General features: G+C 36.7%; 1 protein-coding gene across 1 annotated transcript in view; it reads right to left on the bottom strand.

The window, feature by feature from the left end:
* Positions 1–16,576, bottom strand: part of LOC144431303 (kinesin-1 heavy chain-like) — a 28,814-nt gene extending 12,238 nt beyond the window's left edge. Inside the window, exons 1-11 of the mRNA XM_078119264.1 lie at positions 15,786–16,576; positions 14,388–14,528; positions 11,090–11,236; positions 10,411–10,467; positions 8,292–8,514; positions 7,207–7,391; positions 4,747–4,881; positions 3,536–3,664; positions 2,920–3,066; positions 1,771–1,908; positions 226–420 (exon numbers count right to left, since the gene is read on the bottom strand). Coding sequence (XP_077975390.1) covers positions 226–420; positions 1,771–1,908; positions 2,920–3,066; positions 3,536–3,664; positions 4,747–4,881; positions 7,207–7,391; positions 8,292–8,514; positions 10,411–10,467; positions 11,090–11,236; positions 14,388–14,528; positions 15,786–15,980 — 1,692 coding nt within the window. The 5' untranslated portion in view covers positions 15,981–16,576. The remainder of the gene's footprint in view (positions 1–225; positions 421–1,770; positions 1,909–2,919; positions 3,067–3,535; positions 3,665–4,746; positions 4,882–7,206; positions 7,392–8,291; positions 8,515–10,410; positions 10,468–11,089; positions 11,237–14,387; positions 14,529–15,785) is intronic.
* Between the last annotated feature and the right edge of the window lie 4,544 nt (positions 16,577–21,120).

The raw sequence follows: 21,120 nt of genomic DNA, 5'->3' as shown, positions 1-21,120 counted from the left end.
AAATTACGATAAACTATGAAAAATTGCATTTCAGGGTGAATGGAAACGCGGAGATCCAATACTGTTTGGGGAGCCGTGAAACTCCTAAGAAAGGTAACAGAAAAAACATTATGTCTGCAAAACACAAGTACGTCAAAGCGATTCTGAACACCGACTGCCCACTCTATGTGAACCCTTGATCTCAAAAATAACTCATTGCCAACCTTCAAACCAATTTATCCACACCTGTGAAATGAGCAGTTGACAAGCAGCTAATTTATGTTCATTCTCCTCGCACTTTTTGTTTGAATCGTCTTGAGTACTTTCCAAAGTCTGACATCTAGTGGCAAGTTGTTTGACCTCCCATTTAATTTTTGAAACAAACAATCGTGTCATCGTGAACTCTTCAAAAAAATTTTCGCTTGTTGAATCAGGGATCTGCTGAAATACAGGAATATATAGGATATAAGTGATGCAAATAGACAGAAAGATAATAGTTTACATGAAAGTTAGAATAGGATTTACATATTTCGAGAGAGAAAAGTCAGTTTACCAGTCCTAGTCGGGCGTGGGATTAGTTAGCCAGTTATTTGTTTTCAGATGCATGGATGTGATGGCGGAGGGAGCCGTAACCGACCAGCGGGGTCCAGCAATCACCTGGCACATAATGTTTACTGTCCCAAAATGGTAAGGAATATACATAAGCGGTGATTGATAATGTTACGCAATGTTACTACAGAGCAGACAGTTTGACTAGAAAATAAGGCTAGAGCAGGGCTCTTCAAACTTGGGGGCCTGACCCCCAGGTGGGTCACGAAACGGCTGAATGGGGGTCATGATACCTATTACTGTCAGAACTAGCCACTACTTATTCTTCTTCCTTTTGACCCTACTTATCTGTGTGAAAATTATTTTTCGACACTAACCCATCGAAATAGAGACAAGATTCGATATTTTGTACAAAAATATGCAAGCACATTGGTCTCATAAACGTTCCTGGGGTCACAAAAAAATTTGGCCAGGCCAAATGGGTCGCAATAAAAATGGGTACCCCCGTAGTGTGTGTACCGGGTTTGGGTTAGGAAATAATTTTTTTCCGATTTTCGGTATTTTAGTTCTATTACGAGTTCGGAGACTGTGTGTGTTAGCCAAGTGGATATACCCCCTGCCCATAGGTTTCAGTCCCTTTACACAACTTGATGTAAAGTAGGCGAACAAAATGAGTTATCTCAATATTGCCACATACACTTCTGGAGTGCCAAACAAAGTTTGAAGAAGATAAGATAGCTATGCTCAAATATATGGACACGTAGAGTCACATATTTTTGATGACGTCATAGCGAAAAAAAAAGTAATAGCCTTCTGGAGAAAATTTTTATCTTTAACCACTGAAAATTTCAAAGCAATTGGTCCAGTATTTTAGGAGAAAAGCGACTTTTTAAAAACGTGTCAAAGAACAAGAACAACAACATAATATTGAAACGATCGTTATGTCCACTACGTGTCCAATAAGATAGCATGGGTAAAGGTTAAGTATACAGCACAGTTTGTACAACAGTGTTTATAGGACAATAGCTTATAATATCTACTGACATCTTCAAATCGCAATTTAGAAAATATCTTTCAGTAAGTTAGTGGCTGTGTGTGATTTTGTTTTGTTTGAAAAAGTTGATCTGTTATCTAACAAGAGCTTACAAATGTACTTTCTATAATCCACTATTTCATACCGAAATCTTGAGTTAAAATTGAAAATGCATCTGTAAAAATTTGCATAAGTACACTAAGACTCACGTGATCTTTATTTCCAACAGCATCTCCAATTTCGCCCAAATCCTTGAGCAAGGAATTCACCATTTCTGCAGTTCTTTTGTGATGTTCACTCATTTTTTGCAGCTGGGAAACTTTCGTCTCGAATTCCACTATTTTTTTCTGTGTTTGAAAATATTTATTATTATTTACGTATCTCAGAGACTAGTCATTGCATGATGCTCCCTCACTCTCACCGCGGTCTCGATCGCCATGACTTGTATCTAAAAGGAAGTTGGTTACTCCCGTAGTGTGTGTACCAGATTAGTGTTAGGCCATAATTTCATCCCGATTTTCCTTATTTTAATTCTATTACAAGTTCGGGGACTGTCTATGTTAGCCAAGTGAATATACCCTGCCCATAGGTTTCAGTTCCATTTACACAACTTGATGTAAAGTAGGCAAACAAAAATATTTACCTCCATATTGGCACAGCTACCACCGGGCGCTGAAGTTTGTTTATCCAGTATTCACTATACAGACACCCATTCACAAGAGGGAAATGTATAATATACATGGTAAAGCTTTTCTGGGCGCAGTTGACTGGTGTATCAAGTTTTTCATAAGATTATTTAATTCAGTTGGAAATTATCAAAGCGTTATCACTTTAAGGAGCCCAATTCTAGCTCACCGATTTCATTCGAGTATGATCACAAAACATTAGTACAGTGGCAAGCAGACAAGCTCAACTTATAGGTATAGACCGATAGATGTACAGAATGATCCAAAAAACATACCAAGGTCATTTTGAATTTACAGGGTGTCCATAAAGTCCCTTTACAATTTCAATTTTGTTATGAAGTCCGTTCTCAATATAACTTAAACAGGTTTGTTGTTTTCAATCAGTAATTGTTCAAGTATTTTTACTTCATTTAGTACATCTGTGAGGGCCAAAACAATATATGGTATCGATAAATTTTGTTTTTAATTTTAAAAAATTTCTTGATTTTTTGGACACCCTATATTCTAATAGAGCATAACTTTTATGCAAAGCGCCATCGATTACTCTTTTGTGTACAACCATACACAGACAGAAGTTAAACAAATGTCAAATAAATCGTCTTCATTTTTGTATAAGTAATTAAAATATTTATTGGTGCTGTTTTTTGGTCATTCTGTATAAACACAATATACATTTTTTTCGGCCATTTCTTCTGAAAGTTGGTTAACTTCTTTCGATTTAAATTCAAGCAGTTGAACTTTTCCGTCATAATTTACAGCAAGTTTTTCCAAAGTTTGTGAAACATCTTGTGCCCTTTTTTCAGCTTCGTCTTTCTCACTCTACATGGAAAAGGAGAATTTAGCTATTTAATGTTTCAGTATAGGAGATGGGGTACAGTAAAATAATTGCCAATTAGATACGTTATCTCACTACACAAATAGTTGGCTATCAGGAATTTTCTGACAGCAAAGTTACACTCACTCAGAAGTAGGGGAAGTTTATTTCACTGGGTTCGAATCTCATAGGGACATATTTATGTATGAGAGGATTCCTTGACGCCGTAGGAGGTTAACGTAACCGCTGGTTGGTAACAGCTTCCTCCATCATCAAGTCCATGCTCCCGAAACCAAATAATTGTCTAATTAAACCCATACCCGACATGGACTAGTAACCAGACGAGAGGCCATGGTTCGCCATATGATTGAGTCATCTTATAAATATGTAAATCCTATCTTAGTTGAATATATGTGAAATCATTGAGAAAACAAACTTTCTGCTCTTAAAAACTCATATTTATCTTTCACAAACCTGCAGTCTAGTCATTTCCTCCTCTACAATCTCGAAATCCTCTCTTATCTGCATTATAAATTCTTCTTGCTCAAGCATTCGTTGTTTCATTTTTTCTGTAAGTTGCGTAAGTTCATTGATCTTATCATCCTAGTTGAAAAAAGTTCATATCAACATAATTTCATTATTCTTAATTTATTAGTCAGTGGTTGTTAAGCAAGTGGTTAACGTGATGACACAATTATGTTGGTGACATATGCTTGGCTACTAAAGAGAAAGAGAGAGATTTATTATTTTGTCAAACAAAATGCGTAGAGTCATCATTACCAAAAAATGTAAAAGAAATACGACCATACTGTCGTTAAGGTCAACTCCAACCCTATTTCCTATTTGCTGATGTGATTAAGGTTCACATTGAAGATGACTATTGGAAAAGTTGGTCGGTCAAATAATACTAACAAATTCGATATAATCACAGAAAACTTCATATTGGCTTTAGACGATGGTGGATAATAGTATATAAAAACAATCGATACGTGAAAAGAAGAAAAATATATATATATATACCGGCTTATACTGTACTGTATATCAGTGGGTAATGGGGCTTGAATAATGAGGAGAAGTGTATCGCCAGCATAACAAATGATTAATGGTAGCTTAGTAGTATTACTAACAAATTTAAGTCAGTAATAAAAAAAATTCTATATGGAAAAAGAACATAATGGAAATTTCTAACTGATCACCATGGCAACATTAATAATTTAAACAAGGAAGAAGAAAATAATACTAACATGATGATCAACAACAAAATGGTAGAATGATCATCCCTAGCTCCATTCTATCTAAATGATAGAGTTGAGGAACTTATTCTTTAAATGCCATGTCAAGAGATCAAAAAAATTTTGTTTAAATAAAATTTGGTGCTCGAGTAGTAGTACACCAAGATGGCGAACACCGAAACGTAGTATGTGTATCAAGTAGGGGCTAAGCAATAATTTTATTCCAATTTTACCTATTTTAGTTCTATTACGTGTTCGGGGACTAGCCAAGTGACTCCCGTAGTATTTGTTCCTGAAATTATGGCCTAACCTGGTACACATACTACGTTCCGGTGTCCACCATCTTGGTGCACATACTTCTTTAGTATCCAAAATTTAATACTAGTATAAATGGTAACTGCTATCTCAACGAAAAAAACTTGCTTTGCATAAAGGCTAATGAACTCTACAAACCTCATCAGAGGGTTCTTGTTCCCTCTTTACCAATTTGTCCTTCAACTCATCCCGCTCGCTTTCAAGCATCTGGCATCGACTGGAAAGTTGTTCAAGCGCTTTCTCATATTTATCATTGATGGCTTCAGGAAGTTGCTAAATAGAAGACAGGTGAATGATCAACTGATGTAAGATCAAGCTGAAAGTTTAGTTCTCTTATTGTGTCTGCCTTTCCTTATCCTACTGGACTGGTAACGAAGTCTTCTAGTGTTCTTCCTGAGAGATAAATATAGTCTTGTGATGAAGGAGATTTTCTGGACATTTACACCCACGGACATATGTACTCATGAACATTTGCAACCACGGACATATGCAACCGTGGACATATGAACCCATAAGCTAAAAGTTTAATTCTCTCATTGGGCATGCCTGCCTTTCTCATCCTACTGGACTAGTAACCAAACTTCCAGCATTTCTTCCTGTGGTATAAATATGGTCTTACGATGCAGGGGATTCTTATGTGTAAGAGAATAGTCCTCTAGATCAGGGGTTCTCAAACTTTTTGTGTTGCGGAGCCCTTGAAAAGGTTGACTATTATTCACGGAGCCCCAAAATAAATGTTAAAATTGTTACTTCCCGATTAATATTCTTAAGTAAGTTTAAAGTACTTTACTTAATTTAAATGCTAAACCTTTTTTAATAGGGTTAATACAAGTCATAAATAAATCTAAATTTCAAAGATAAATTATATATACTAAAGCTGTAAATTTGACACTTGACAAACATATTATTAACTAGGGGCCGAATCTTTTCCCTTTTGACCATTTTGGAAGGGCCGCCAATAACGTGTGCGATTGCATTTTGTTACAATTGCCGATTGTTTTCGTCAGCATGGCGTGTTTTCAAACCTTAAACATCTTTACGCCGGTGTTTATTCTCCCCAAACCAAAAATTCCCTTCGGCATGTACATGTATGGTTCCACAATGACGACGATAATTGCTTTTTTTGTTCTCGTGGGGAATTATGAGTCCAATGTGAAAAACATATTATGGTCATCGGCGACGAAGTGCTAAAAATAATAATTATTAAAGAGGTAAATCCGCAACTCAAATTTCTTGATTGAAATGCGGCATTCTAAAATATTAAAACTAATACTTAAAATGGAAGATCACACTATAAGTTTGATTTCACAGACTTCAAAACGCTTTTTTAGACATTGTTAATCACAAAATTTGGTGTTATTACTTATCGATTTTAATCAGTAGCCTAAGTATGTTGATAGGTATTTGTCTGTCTGTCTGTTTGTCTCTGTCTGTTAGATGCACGCGATATCTCACGGAAGCGAGATTGAATCTGCTCCAAATTTTGCATGTGCATTCATCATATGTCGGACCAAAAGCCTATTGATTTTGGATGAATTATGTCGTATAATTAGCGAGTTATCAATTAATTAGTGATGGGACACAAGGTGTCACTATGGAGTAAGAGAGCTGTTTTGAGGGATCCCCTAACTTTCGTCGATAAGTCTTCGGTCTCTGACCGATATTCTCGTGTTGGGTTTTCTTTAATTATTCATCGTAGTAACTACGATATCGAAACTCAGTCAATTGTATTCTTTCATTTTGATAATCCTAATAGTAATCTCGAATCAAACGTGAGTAACGATGAGCACAATTAAATTATAACGACAAGACACTTTAAATGCTCGCATCGGTCATGGGTTGACAATTTTACGCAACAGACATCTCGTTATTCTTTTTTTTAATCGCGGAGACCCCCTCCCTCCTAAGAATCCTGGCTGTGCTCCTGCTTATAAATAATGTCATTTTTTAATTCCGCCTCTTTGCCATATTTCGAGGCTATATTGTTGTCAAATTTCATCAAAGCTGTTATTGCCTTTTTGAACAGTTACAAAATTAGCCAGTATTTTGAAAAGTAATCGAATAGCAACTCTAATTTTGTTAAAAAGAAACTTCGAAAAATCTCGCAACCCAAGACAATCATTTTCACATTACATCTATTTTCTTATTATCTATTTGGTTATTAGATTTTTTAAAATCGTTGCATTTGTTTTCTTCAAACAAAATAGATGCTTAATACCAAATGCAATATAAAGATTAGATTAGATTTAGAATTTTGTTGAAAAAACAAGTGACCCAGCTTTGGGTCTCGACCCATATGTTGGGAACACTGCTCTAGAGAGGGTATTCTGACAGTAAACAGATAAGTCATAGTCAACCAGTACGGCTGGTGAAAACTTTACTCGATGAAACAATTTTTGAAAGTAGACAAAATAGCTGTTATCATGTTACCAGTATGTGACAAAGCACCTACTATATTAGGGGATACGGCCTCATATAAGGTTTGTTCATCATAATACATTTCAATTCAAGACTTTTCTCAATATATCCTAATCATTTTTTTTTTCAGTGGCGACGAAGTAAAACGCCAAAACTCTACTTACTCTTTCCGATACTAACCTCAATGAGTATTTCAGCCGATGGCAATTCTTTCCCAGAAATCATTTCATCAAATGCCATCATAAGGTTCACAAACTTCTGAGATGTCATGGGCTTACTCCCACTCATTTTGATCACTAGTTTATCGGGATGGAGGAGACTCTCACAAAAATTCTTAATTTCGTCCAAGAAATCTGCCTCTAACTCTGTGAATACAAATTATATTTTTAATCTAATATATTTTACAGCTAAGGTTAAAACTATCAAATGGAAATATATTGGACAGAAAGTGGTCCCACAAAGCAAATGGCAGAATTTTTTGTAACCAAAGTTATCTGGTCAGTTACTCTCAATTATCAGCAGTTGATTATTGAAGTGTTTGTAAGAATGGGGTTGCCATTTTGGCGCTCCAGTAGTATGTGTACCAATATGGAAGTAACTGATTTTGTTTGCCTACTTTACATCAAGTTGTGTAAAAGGACTGAAACCTATGAGCAGGGAGGGTGCAGGGTCACTTGGCTAACACAGACAGTTCCCAAACTCGTGATAGTACTGAAATAATGAAAATAGAAATCGAAATTATGGCCTAACCCTAACCCTATCCTGATACACATACTACGGTACCACCATTTTTGAAATTGCAAATTGCCTAAATGTTGTGCTTGAGTGTTTTTCTTATCAACTACTTGACCAATCACTCCCAGAAGTCGAGCAGTATATAACCGTTTCATATGTAAAGACTTGACTCATATGGGCCTTGTTCATAGTCAAGCTGTATAATCGTTTGGGTAATATAACCTCTACATCAGCGATTCCCACACCACGGCCAGGGTGCCAATTATGGCCCGGGGTCAGCATAATCAGTCGAACTTTTGAATAGTTGGGAATAGTAAAATAGTTTAACACTTTATGTTTTATGTTCTGAATTACTTACGGGTCGCACTCTAGCAGGTGCTCAGCTCTCCCACCAAGCAAACATCCGCTTAGAATTTTGGCCCCGGCCCCCGGTCTATTACCTTTGAGGACCACTGCCACCAAATTTACCAATTCCAATATAGCATCACAAATTCATTATGTGAACTATTTGAGCAAACCAGGTATTTTACCTTTATTTTTTCCATTTAATTTATGTGCCCTCAATACAGTTACCCCTGGGTGGGGTAATAAGAAGCAATTGAAATCTTTGAAAGCTTCACAGAGTTGATTTTTCACTTTGTTGACTTTGGAACCCGCATCTTTTGCATTAAGATAAGATTCACCTCCTGATAAGCCATACGGGTGTTCGTCATCATTTATCCAATCTCTCACAAGCATAAGAAGCGACTGCAGCTATGAGTATAAAAAGTTAAATTTCAATAAAAATATTTACAATGGTTTTCAGTCACAACAATACACCAAATGAAGTGCCGTATTTATTGAGGAAGATTGAGCCTGCCTCCACGGCCGCGATGCCTTTGCGCCAATGAATATTTGCACCCGCATGATTTTCTGCCCATTAATATTTATGGACATTTGCACTCACTGACGTTTGTATCCGTGGACATTTTCACCAACATACTTTGCCCGCATGGACATTTGCACCTTCGGGCATTTGCACCCACGGACACATGCACCCATGCATATTATGCACCCATATACATTTGCAACCACTGATATATGCAACCGTGGGCATTTGAACTCAACGGACATTTGCATCCATGAACATTTGTAACTTCGTGCTTTTGCACCCACATGTGTCTGCAACCACGTACATATGCAGCCGTGGACACTTATACCAACATGCGTTTGCCCCAATGGATATTTGTAAGAAGACATTCGCACTCCCGTTCTGTTGCCCCCATAGACATTAGTACTCGCGTATCATTGCAATCACACTGACATTTTCCCTCATAGATATTTGCACTCATTTAGAATTGCAACCACAGAAGTTTGCCTACGTTCCACGCACCCACGTTGCCCCAATAGATATTTGCCCGCATGGACATCTACACCGGAGTATAATTGCACTCACACACATTTTCGTATTTATATGTTATCGTGTTTATAAAAAGTGATGTTTTTTCACCATTTTTCCAATGTTTTTGTCTCCCAGAATATTGCGAAATTTCTCTGTAATATTTCTGTGTCCTATCTTTAACCTTAGTCAATGATTAAATAGTTTTTCTGCTGAGATGACAGTTACTACTGGAAATTGGAGTGATATGTAAACAATTGATGACAGACAGGTGATATTAATGTATATTCAGCCTTTAAATTCTTGCCCCAATGGAAGTTTGTCTACATAGAGAATTGCACCATGGACATTTGTACCCACAGACATTTGCACCTCGGACATTTGTATCCGTGGACATTTGTATTCGTGGACATTTGAACAATTGGCCTTTTCACTTTAGGTCATTTGCACCCACAGAAGTTTGCCCATTTGCACCCGCGTGCGTTTTGCAGCAACAGGCATTTGTACTTTCGGACATTTGCAACCACAGAAATTTGCTCCCATGGGCATTTGCATCCGCGTGCATTCGGACATTTTTACATAGACATTTGCAACCATGTGCAATCGCCCACATGAACATTTGCAATCACAGACGTTTGCAATCGTGAAGGCTTTCGGCCTTTGAATTCTTGCCACCATGGACATGTTCCTCCACAGACAACTACACCCACGAAAATATTCAATCATGGACATTTTTACTCACGGGTATTTGCACCCATGAAGACTTTCATCTTCGAATTCTTGGTCCCGGAGACATTTGCAACCACGGACGTTTACACCCCCGTATATTTGCACAGGTAAACTCATGGACATTTGCAACAACCGAGATTTTCGCTCACAGACATTCGCACCCGCGTATAATTGCAACTATAGATATTTGTACCCATGAAAGCCTTCGCTTTTGAGTTTTTGCACCGAGGACATTACCTATGGAGGTTTGCTCATGAAGCGTTTGCACTCATAGGTGCAATTGCAGAAGCTCATTTACGAGGACGCAAAGAAAATGTTAAAATTCAGAAGTGCCAATGAAGTCAAGGAACTCGTCAGTCAGGGAGTACACTCATCGCAGTTGAAAGACCAAAAGTGTCTAAACTTTAAACAATTCGTATTGCTATTACTTATAAGACTATGCTAATCCTATTTATTATGGCACACGAATGAGTGTTTGCACTGATCATCCAGTACGCAAGTGGTTAAAATTCACAAAATTTATAATATTTAATGATACCTACCTGCAAATCTTTGTTGCAATTTCTTCTAGATGACAATCTTCCCAACTCTGCGCAATACTGTTTTTATAAAAAAAATAAAAATATTTTTATTGGCAAAATACTGGATGTGAAAAGTCAATAAATTTTTTCCTAGGCTAGCAATATTTAAAACTATTAAAAGAATTGATGTCTTTACATAAAACACTGCACGTGCACATTCTCTAAAAAATGCACCTGTAAATTAAAAATAATATTGCGAAGCATTGGGCTGCAGAAGAGACGGAAAAAAATGAAAAAGGAAATAACTATTTCTTGGGACTCTTTCAATCTTTGAATACTGAAAATTTGAAATCGATTGGTCAGTTAAAAAAGTGATTTCGCAACCCCGACAATTTTGCGAACGTCGTGACCTTTTCGTGTAAAAAAAAACGGTGGCGCTCCTGTAGTATGTAAATCAAGATGGCGGACACCGTAACGTAGTATGTGTACCATGTTAGGGTTAGGCTATAATTTTATTCCAATTTTTCTTATCTTAGTTCTATTACGAGTTAGGGGACTAGCCAAGTGACTGCCGGAGTATTTGTTTCTGGAATTATGGCCTAACCCTAACCAGGTACGCATACTACGTTTTGGTGTCCACCATCTCGGTTCACATACATACACACAGTACCAAAACGGTAACCAAACAAGCTTTTGTTACCTCAAGAATGTCCATGTCATTTTCTTGAATGAGATCTTTAAGATTCAGAATCTGAATGGAACTTGCAATGGCACTCAAGGTAAAGAGTTTGACGTTGTGCGACTTATTTTCGACCAGGCCTTGAGTGTCCATTAGCACCACTGCGACCTAAGGGATGTGAAAATGAACACTTGCTCAATGATAAAATAAAACTAATTTGTGCCCCGGGCATAACCATGGAGTCGGGAGTTTTCCATGTTTCACCAGGTTCGGGCATGGCGTCGAATTCAATTTGTTGAAGCTGGAATCGTAATCTTGAATTTCCCCGGATTTGAAATACATGTATTTTTTCAACGGGGCTGATAAAAGTCAAGATTTCTTCTCGTTGATGCTCTCGTTTTTATCAAAAATGTCGTAAATTTATCAAAATTTGACGTCATTGCTGGATTATTAGCGTCCGCATAAATATAATGTCGCACATGACTTGGACGCTCAATGCACGCTCTTACACGGAGATCCCGGAGAAGAAGCTTGTTACTTGGCTTATAGGCTACTACAGGGGTAGGCAATAACTTTCTTGAGTGGGCCGGATACGGAAAATAGACTTGGTTACTGGGCCGGACTGTCAATATTAAAAACGGTTTATTTGCAAATAACCACACACGACAATTCATGGAACTTCATTAAAGGGGGTGGCAAATTATGGCAGCTGCACAGAGAACGTAGATGGAAAAGAACCCACCAGCTACGCTAATGTTTGATATTAAAGACAGCACAGTGTAATAGTTGAGGCAATGATACGTTGTTTAATGAATAGGTCATTCAAAGAGAGTAAATGATGCGCATTTCCGTCGTTTACGAATGAAATTACTGTAAACTGGGAGATAGACGTGGCAAGTGATAGGTTAGCCAAGTAATTGCGCCTCACAGAACGCAAGTCTATCGGTTAATCGCTTGCCCGTTTCACTAATCGCGTTTCAGTGATGCAGTAGGAGATATAGTGAATAACATTGAAAGATTGGCAAGTGACAGATAGAAAAAATTAATTGAGGTGCTGTAAGTGATGTACTACAGTGGTTCTCAAACATTTTTGTGCGTCGCCCCCATACTGTTTTTTTTACGTTACCATCGTCCTCAAAAAGCTACAACAAAACTTAAAGTTGCAAACAAATGTATTGCAAATAATTAATTAAACGAGAATATCGGTCAAAGACCGAAGACTTATCGATGATGTCCCATCACTAATTAATTAATAACTCGCTACTTATACTACATAATTCATCCAAAATCAATAGGCTTCTGGTCCGACATATGATGAATGCACCTGCAAAATCTGGAGCAGATTCAATCTCGCTTTCGTGAGATATCGCGTGCATCTAACATACATGCAAATACCTATCAACATACTTAATGCGTGATGTTTTCAATAAGAATTAGATGGATGAAATTCAACAAGCTTTTTTATGAATATTGAATACATTTTAGTCAGGTACAATCTGGAATCATCATTAATTACTTATCGATTTTAATCGGTAAGTATGTTGATAGGTATTTGTCTATCTGTTTGTTTGTCTGTCTGTCTGTTAGATGCACCCGATATTTCACGAAAGCGAGATTGAATCTGCTCCAGATTTCGCATGTGCATTCATCATATGTCGGACCAGAAGCCTACTATTTTGGATGAATCATGTAGTATAAATAGCGAGTTATTGATTAATTAATGTTGGGACACAAGGTGTCACTATGGAGTAAGAGCACTGTTTTGGGGGATCCCCTAACTTTCAATCGATAAGTCTTCGGTCTCTGACCGATATTCTCGTTTTTGATTTGATCCCTTTTCTACCAAATATGATGTTAGAAATGAATCAACATTTCTACTACGTCAAAAATGCCAGATGACTTACATCAATCTATATTCTCAGTAAATTTTATTTCGTATTCAAAATCAGAAACGGAAATTCCGATGGAAACAGCCGTCGTGATTACGTCATTCGTTGAAATTACCACTTTTTTCAACGATGATGTTTTTTCTGGTGGGCAAAATATTCAGTCCATGGTCGATAGGAGCATTAAAAACGTCTTGCCATATTAATTTAATTATTTTCAACGTAAATCAGTGTTGCGCCAACTCACAACAAAATGAAAGTATTACTTACTACTCTTACATAAAATACGAGGATTAGATTATAATGGGAATTTATTTGAATTTTTGCGATCATGGTAATCTGTTTAATTTGAGCCGCTTAAGATTATTTTTGAGATATCAACATAGCAAAATCCAAAATGCGGCCATAAAATCATATGTGTACAATTTATTATAATAAAGTAAAACCATTACAATTCTGAAATAACGCGGCGGCAATCTGGTTTGAGAAAAATGTTTGGGAACCGCTGGACTAAGCTATAGTTTCAGGTTGAAAATTCCGGAATTTTTGCAATTCACTACGTCTAAAATAGAGTTTTCAATCTATCGCGGCACTCCTAAAACAAAATTTATGGTGTTTTCTGTTATATTTTATATTTATATATATTAAGACACCGCTTCATACTTACAATGTATATTCTCTTTCTCATTTGCAGGCGAAAATTGGATTTGCGGATTCAATCCTTAGTTTGTATTTAGCGTCTCGTCTCAGATGATCACATAATAAGGAGTTTTTTACACTTGACGCGCAGTTCCGGGGGAGGGGGGGATTTTCCGACGTCCTTGTGGCGCATGTTCAGTGGAACACTTGCGAAAGAGGGATATTTCGCCTAAATATAGTTTGCCGGCATAATACCGATGTTCATGTCCTAAATACCCATATCATGCTGAACAAAACTTAATTTTCCTCGCCGAGAATGCGCGATCGCCACCCTGCCGTCCTCTTTCGGTTTTTCGCACTGTCTTGTGCGCAAATTTTCCTGGGGTCGATATCTCCCACTTTGAGAATCACTGTACTACACAAAAGTGAATAACATAAGTTGGGGCATTCTGGGAACATCGAAAGATTAGCAGGCACGAATGCAGATATATCAGGAGCTAGAGTATTTGAATGATATTTACAAAAAAATGACAAATAAATCGGATGGATGGTTTTGCGCATTATATTCAGTGTTGATAAAACGCGAGGAATTACGGTATTTACTGAAGCCGACGATCAGTTATTTCATCGATATTTTCAACAAAAATTTATATTCATAAAATCTATAGTCATAATTCCAGCAGGCACAAGTGGGGCGGATGCAACACTTCGGTGGGCCGGCTTCGGCCCGCGGGCCGTAATTTGCCCACTCCTGGGCTACTAATATACATATACAACACGGAATCAATACTAACCTCTTGACCGTCAGACCTTTTAACCACATAAGGTTTACCCCACACGTTAATGCCTTTAGTTCCATCATATTTTCCACTTTTCCAATCAAAACCTCCAACAGCAGCTGTCTCTTCATCCCCAATCCAATCCGGGTTTTCCCACTGCAAAAAGAGAATTTTAGCAAACGGAGAGCACGCCATTAATAAACGTCAGATCCAAATATGATGACATCGTAGGTTAAAATCTCGGGTACAAATCCCATATCCACCAAAATTGAGTAGGCAATATCGAGCAGGAAAAATGCCGGTCCTCTCAATCTGTGAAATTCTTTACCTAACATTGTCTCCTTGTGCAGAGCGTAGTACGGAGCTATAAGATAAGTGACTGCAAAGTCTTGCTCGAAGCGAAAGCGTATATATATATAACTTGTTTTAGTTTAGTCCGACAAATTGAGCTCACACTAAACGTGTGAGTGATTTTGATATATCATTGCTGTTAATGTTGGTAAAGAAAATCACTTTTCTCTCTAACAACAGAACTAATTGGTTCAAAATTTTAGTTTGTTAGATTAGGAGTATTTCACATATGGCTAATATTTAAATTTCTCTCGCATTTTCTAAATCTAGGTATTTCACACTAATTCTTGCTGTTTTTAAACGCATCACCGACATGACGAGAATACATCTATCTATATCGAGAGTGTGCAACAGGCGGTCTGTGAGACACGACCCACCGGCCAAGCCATTTAGTGTGGCCCTTGTCAATACTAAGATTTTCCTTTACGCATAAAATCCTAACTCGACAGTTTATGTTCACGACTTCTGTTCAAGCTGATGGTAACAAACTATGTGAGTACTCGAATTTTCAGGTGCTCATTAAAATATTAAATAAATAAAATTTTGATTGTGAGATTTTTTAATTCGTTGTATACATGGAAAATTTGAATTTTTTGTGTAGCCCAGCCAGATGTCTGATGTTGGTCATATGGTCCACCGACAAAAACTGTTGCACACCCCTGATTCAGTTTATTTGATGAGATATAATAGTGGCATTTTTGTTGTATGATAAGTTTTTACAAAGTAACATTTTTCGAAGTATTCAATATGGGTGTTCAGGAACCCGCGTTCTTGTTCAGTAATTTTGTTATGAAATCAGTTCTCAATATATCTACGGTTTGTTTTATTCAAATCAGAGTTTATTTAGTTTTTACTTCATTTAATAAGCCTGTTTCAGTGGAACTTCGCCACTTATTCGGCAATCATTTGCAAGTTAGAACAATGTAATCGATCTAGGAAATTAAACAAAACATAGTGAAGTCCTTTATATATTAGTTACGGAAGTTACAAGCTCACACTAGGTGCCTCATGAGCGTTGAAAGAATGATCGATTGACAAAAAACGCTTTAAAGGTTAACTTACCCCTTTCGAATCAAAATACCGTTGAAAAAAGTTCAGCAAAAATGACTTTCCTGTTTTTGCTGTTCCCGCAATCGAAATGATACAAATCGGCTTTCCCTGAAACACCTCAGATCCGAAAAATGTTGCCAAGCTAACCCGACTGAGACGCAACTCCCCGTCAATATCATGGCTGAGTGAAAAGCTTCCACTTAACATTGTAAGGTATATACCTAAATTTGAACAATGAATCCAACGAATTCGGACACAATTAGTTTATGTAACATAGTAATTAGATTGACCATGCTTTATACAGCATCGATAAAGAATTTACATTCCAGGATGCAGCATTAATTCACGTCTCTACTAGGGCTGGGCATTTCGAATCGAATAGTAAATTATTCGAATCGGTTCAGAGCTAAATTTCGAATCCCCGCCATCTTGTTTTTTCTTCCCGCCAGTGGTCGAGGTTAATTCCCCAATTTCTTTTTCATTGAAGCCATATTTTTTCAACGCAATTCTAACATATGACTATTGTTTGTAGTGAGTTATTGATAAAAACGTGTTTGTTATTGGGTGTGAACGCTCAGTAATCTATCTGAGTGATGTATTCTATATCTAGAGGACCAATTACTATAAAAAAGAAAGTCACTTACAATTATATATTTCAAGTACTCGAGATTCAATTCAAAAACAAAATTTTGATTCTGAAATCACAAGGTATTCGAGAATGCCCAGCCCTAGTCTCTAACTAGCTTTCTGACAGTTCCCCATTTGAAATGGGTCATCGCCTTTTATCGTCGGAAAATAAAAATTGCGCGCATAAATACACAACTAGTATGAAGTAAAGGGCCATTTTCCATTTCCATTCCATCTTTACCTCCTCATTGATTGCTTCTTACTAGTTGTGCATGTCTTATTACAAATATACTTCACTGTTGTGCGAATATAATATATATATTGTCCGTTTATATTAGTAATATATTGAAGCCGCGGTAGCCTATTTTTGTTTACTTTTCGAACTATTATAGAGAAGCGTCCTTGTTTGCATTTGGTGTGCAAATATTTGAGATCCGTATATTCTTCGCGTACCGCTACAGGACATCGCAAAACAGGAAATTTTACTGCAAAAGATCAGTAAATATCTTGAAGTCACGCGATCTACGACATCTCTGCTGAATCCTATTATACATCAGGGGTGGCCAACCTGCTTTCGTCCGCGATTGACTGAAATGTTAAGATATATCGCGATCGACTGATGATAGGGCCATGTACAAAACGATTAAGTACCGAATATGCAGATAACCGCACATAAGCATACATAAAATTTTACTACTGTCATTCCGTGGGCGCATTCTTAGTGAAATCGGCACAAAAATTTGTATTTTTTATGTTCCATTTAATTTGAGTATGTAATTGTATCAGGATTAAATGTTTTATCATTTCTCAAAACCTTCCGATAAACGCTTAAGTGGTGTATCTCGCGTATTTGAACGGCGGGGAATAAACTTTTTGAAGGGAGGTGTCAATAGTTGCTTCGATTGTCGGAAGACATAGGGTAAAGATATATTCAAATTCTGCGATTCAGATCTAAGGCCCGCCTAACTCTTAATCGTACGTGTTGAAAATTCCCCAAAACCCTGCCAAGTATCTATGATTCTATATTTTATCTAAACAGTGGGAATTAAATTTCCTCAAGCTATAAATGTTACATGACTGCTCAAACTCCAGTATCTAAATTACAATTAATTTCCAGCAAGTCTGATTCTTCGCTAGCTTGGAATGTAAAGGAATTGGGCATTCTGATGCCTCTGCTACCGTTGCGAATAAAATTTATCACAATACTCTTGGAGTGAGACAATAACTTTGACATACTACAGAAGTTAATGCGGAATCGTTTGTCAGTTAAGAGTCAAGAAACACGGTATTCGGTACGTTTATTTCTAAACCTAAGCAGCGGGGAAACTTAGATTCGTCACGTAATAATATGCTCTATCGGGCTTGCCCAAACTCAACTACAGTATGTAGGATTCGTGTATATCGCATTTTGAGCATGTACAGTACTGTATTGTTCCTGTTTTAAAACACATAACAAGCATAGCATAAAACTAATTCAAGGCAATTTTCTGGAATATGTTATTAAATTCACATAACACCATACGCGATCGACTACTCGAGACGTGGCGATCGCGATCAACGTGTTGGCCACCCCTGATATACACAATGCAAATTCGAGAATTTCAAGACAAAGGGCAAATGTGGACATTTCAAAAAACATTTTCAATTTAAAAATGTTACACGAAATGAGTACTTTTCAGACTGGTATCTAATCAATCAGTTTGAAGCCATATTCATCTATGTATTTTAACTAAAATTTATTAGAGCAATAAAATTCACATAGAATCGTACTTAATTTTGAGCAATCCTAGATTAACAGTTGATAATATACAACAAAATTACATCACGTTTGATGTGACCATATTGAATAAACTGCATATGAATGTAGTCGTAAATTAGCTTATAGGTTCTCAATGCTGGGTATATCACTCGTCACGAATTTCACATTGATATGGGCGATCACCTGTCGTGAGCATTACGGTTGCCTTTGAGTTTGAAGACCTTACCACAAAACATGCATTCATGCAATTTGTTTACTTTGGTCTTGTCCATACTTCATCAATTCACTGAATATAGAATAAAAGTTGTTCTTTCTCTATGTATATATATGTATGTATGTATAAACGTAATCTTATCAACGAAATCTGCCTCAAATCGCAGCGTAGCGTCCGGAGATAACAATAGTCACAGGCGGGCTTATCAGACACCGCTGTGTCAAACAAGGCCAAATTAAGTTTCCGGAAACATGTAATTGCTTTTGTCATTTGTGTTATTAGGCTCTTTCTGGCCGTGAAATGAAATCCGCGAAGTGTAGTGCTTCGAAACGTTGACTAAACCGTATCTTTGCTTCTTACCAGTTGTATAAAAGCCTAATAGCAAAGTATAATTTGAAGTTGAACATGGTCGCTATCAACCGTTCTTATGAAGCTAAATCAAACAAATCTCTGAAAATTGCACTTTTATCAATTAGAGATGATAAGTTTTCAAAACGCGCTAATCTTATCAGCCGCGATTGTGATAGAACTGCAAATAATCTTCTTGAAGAATTCTCACCTAATAAAATGCAAGTTTCATTCTTACTAGAAGAACGACAAGTTAAATTTATTTTATTTTTCAAAAGTCAATCGTACACAAATTAGGACAAAGTAAGCGCAAGGATTCACTGAGGAAATCACGGAAACCACAAAATCTTGATCTATAAGCTGTGGCATTATGGTATAAGGGGGATAGGAAATCACCTCCTTACTAGCTATTTGACAAATAAAACACAATATCATGAAATGGGTTCATACTGCTCCTCTGTCTTACTTGTGACCCATGGAGTCTCTCTCACGCAGTTCCGCACTATTATCAAAATTGTTCGCGGACGACTCTCGATAGCGATAAGTCTCATAATGTGATTAAGTCCAGCGTGAATACTGAAATAAAAAAAGTTATAAATTTGATGGAACTTAACAAACTAACTCTAATTGTGGATAAATCTAAAACTATGCTGATAACTTCTGACAAATCCAAACATAATGATGGCCTTAAAATTGTTCTTGAAAAAAATTCTTGAAAATATTAAATCTTATAAATATTTTGGCACCCATATCGAGAATAAATTGAACTGGGGCATTCTAAATATCATTGCCATTAAATTATCTAAGTCGGCAGGAATGTTATATAAACTTCGTCCATACACATCAATGTCAACTCTACTTATGTTATATTAGACTCTGTTCCAGTCTCATATCCAATGTGACATCGCGGCCTGGGGGTTCAGCAAACAAACGTTATTACATCGCATTGAAGTTGTGCAAAATAGAGCGATTCGTGCCATTACTAAGGTCGGACCACGGCCAAATTAAGACTCCTACTATTATAAGATGCAGATTCCTAAAATTGCTGACATTTATAAAATTGAAGTGCTGAAAACCATGCACCAACACCATAATAATAAATTTCCTGCTGCTTTCACTAGCTCTTTCGTTATGCAAAGCGTTCCTTTACCAATAGCTCTTATTTCATGGCCCGCTATTCATCCAGTCGATCAAGATCGATAAGTAATGAGTAAACGTAAAAACATTTGCTGTGATGAATATGAGAAAGAATTCAACGGCGTGAAAACATTTCATTCATTGTTATCTTATTACTATGTTTCCCTGTCTTTATTTTGGGGTTCATATCGATGGCAGCACTGCCTATAATACTAAATTTAAAAGCATAATAACTACCAATCTCACAGCCGAAGAAATCGTAATTTTAGATTACATAGCAGGATATGTTATTAGAAAATTTCATCACAGTGAAGGAATTTCAGCTAGTCATATCCTCATATTGTTAAAAAAAAATTACGCTTACGAAAGTGACAGAAAGAAAAGATTTAACAACGAAACATGCTTATGGGAAACATTGAAATGGCTATCTCAATACAAGCAAGAAAAAGATTTTCAAAACATGCATGAGCGAATACCTCAATGTATTAAACAATGTAACTGAATGTCAAGATGTAACAACACTACTTGAAAAAGTATTCAAAAAATTAGAGCAAATGTATTCGCAAAGTACTGCAGCCAAAATAATAACAACAAGATGGACAATAGGATTCGTGGAATACGAAAACAATTGAAGAAAAACAGCAGCTAAAACGAAGATTAAGATATATGTGATAAAGTTATCGCACAAAAAAAATTAAGTCGAGTCCCAACTCACAATATTGATAATAAAGTGTTGAAAAAAATTTCTAAATAATCTGGGTTCTATTTTATTTTCGACCTGAGCAACTTGATCATAATTAACATGCAAAAATACATACAGAACAAACAATCTTAAAGACAATAGAGAAAAAAAAAATGACATCGTTCAAATAACAGTAGAACAGTGGTAAAATTATATCTTTCGCTTCTTTTTAAATATAATATGAGTGTTTTTAATGTGTATTCTTAAACGTGCCTTCGAAGCGTACCTCTCTCCACATGTCACACATCCGTACGACTTTTCACCGCAAATAACTCCTGTAACGTGTCTGTTCAAATTGCTTTTTTGGCTGAAAGCTTTTCCGCAAATTTCGCATTTGTGCGGCTTTTCATTCGAATGAACATCCTTTACGTGTCTTTTTAGATTACCATGTTCCTTGAATGAGTCTCCACAAACTTCGCAACTAAAGGGTTTTACATTGGTGTTCTCAATGTGTCTTCCCAAATGTGCTTTTGTAGAAAACCTCTCCCCACATTGATCACATCCGTATGGCTTTTCACCG

Source organism: Styela clava, chromosome 13 (genome assembly GCF_964204865.1).
Source record: "Styela clava chromosome 13, kaStyClav1.hap1.2, whole genome shotgun sequence".
Taxonomy (NCBI): Eukaryota; Metazoa; Chordata; class Ascidiacea; order Stolidobranchia; family Styelidae; genus Styela; species Styela clava.
The sequence above is the reverse complement of the archived record's forward strand: the minus strand, read 5'-3'. Positions and strand labels throughout refer to the sequence as shown.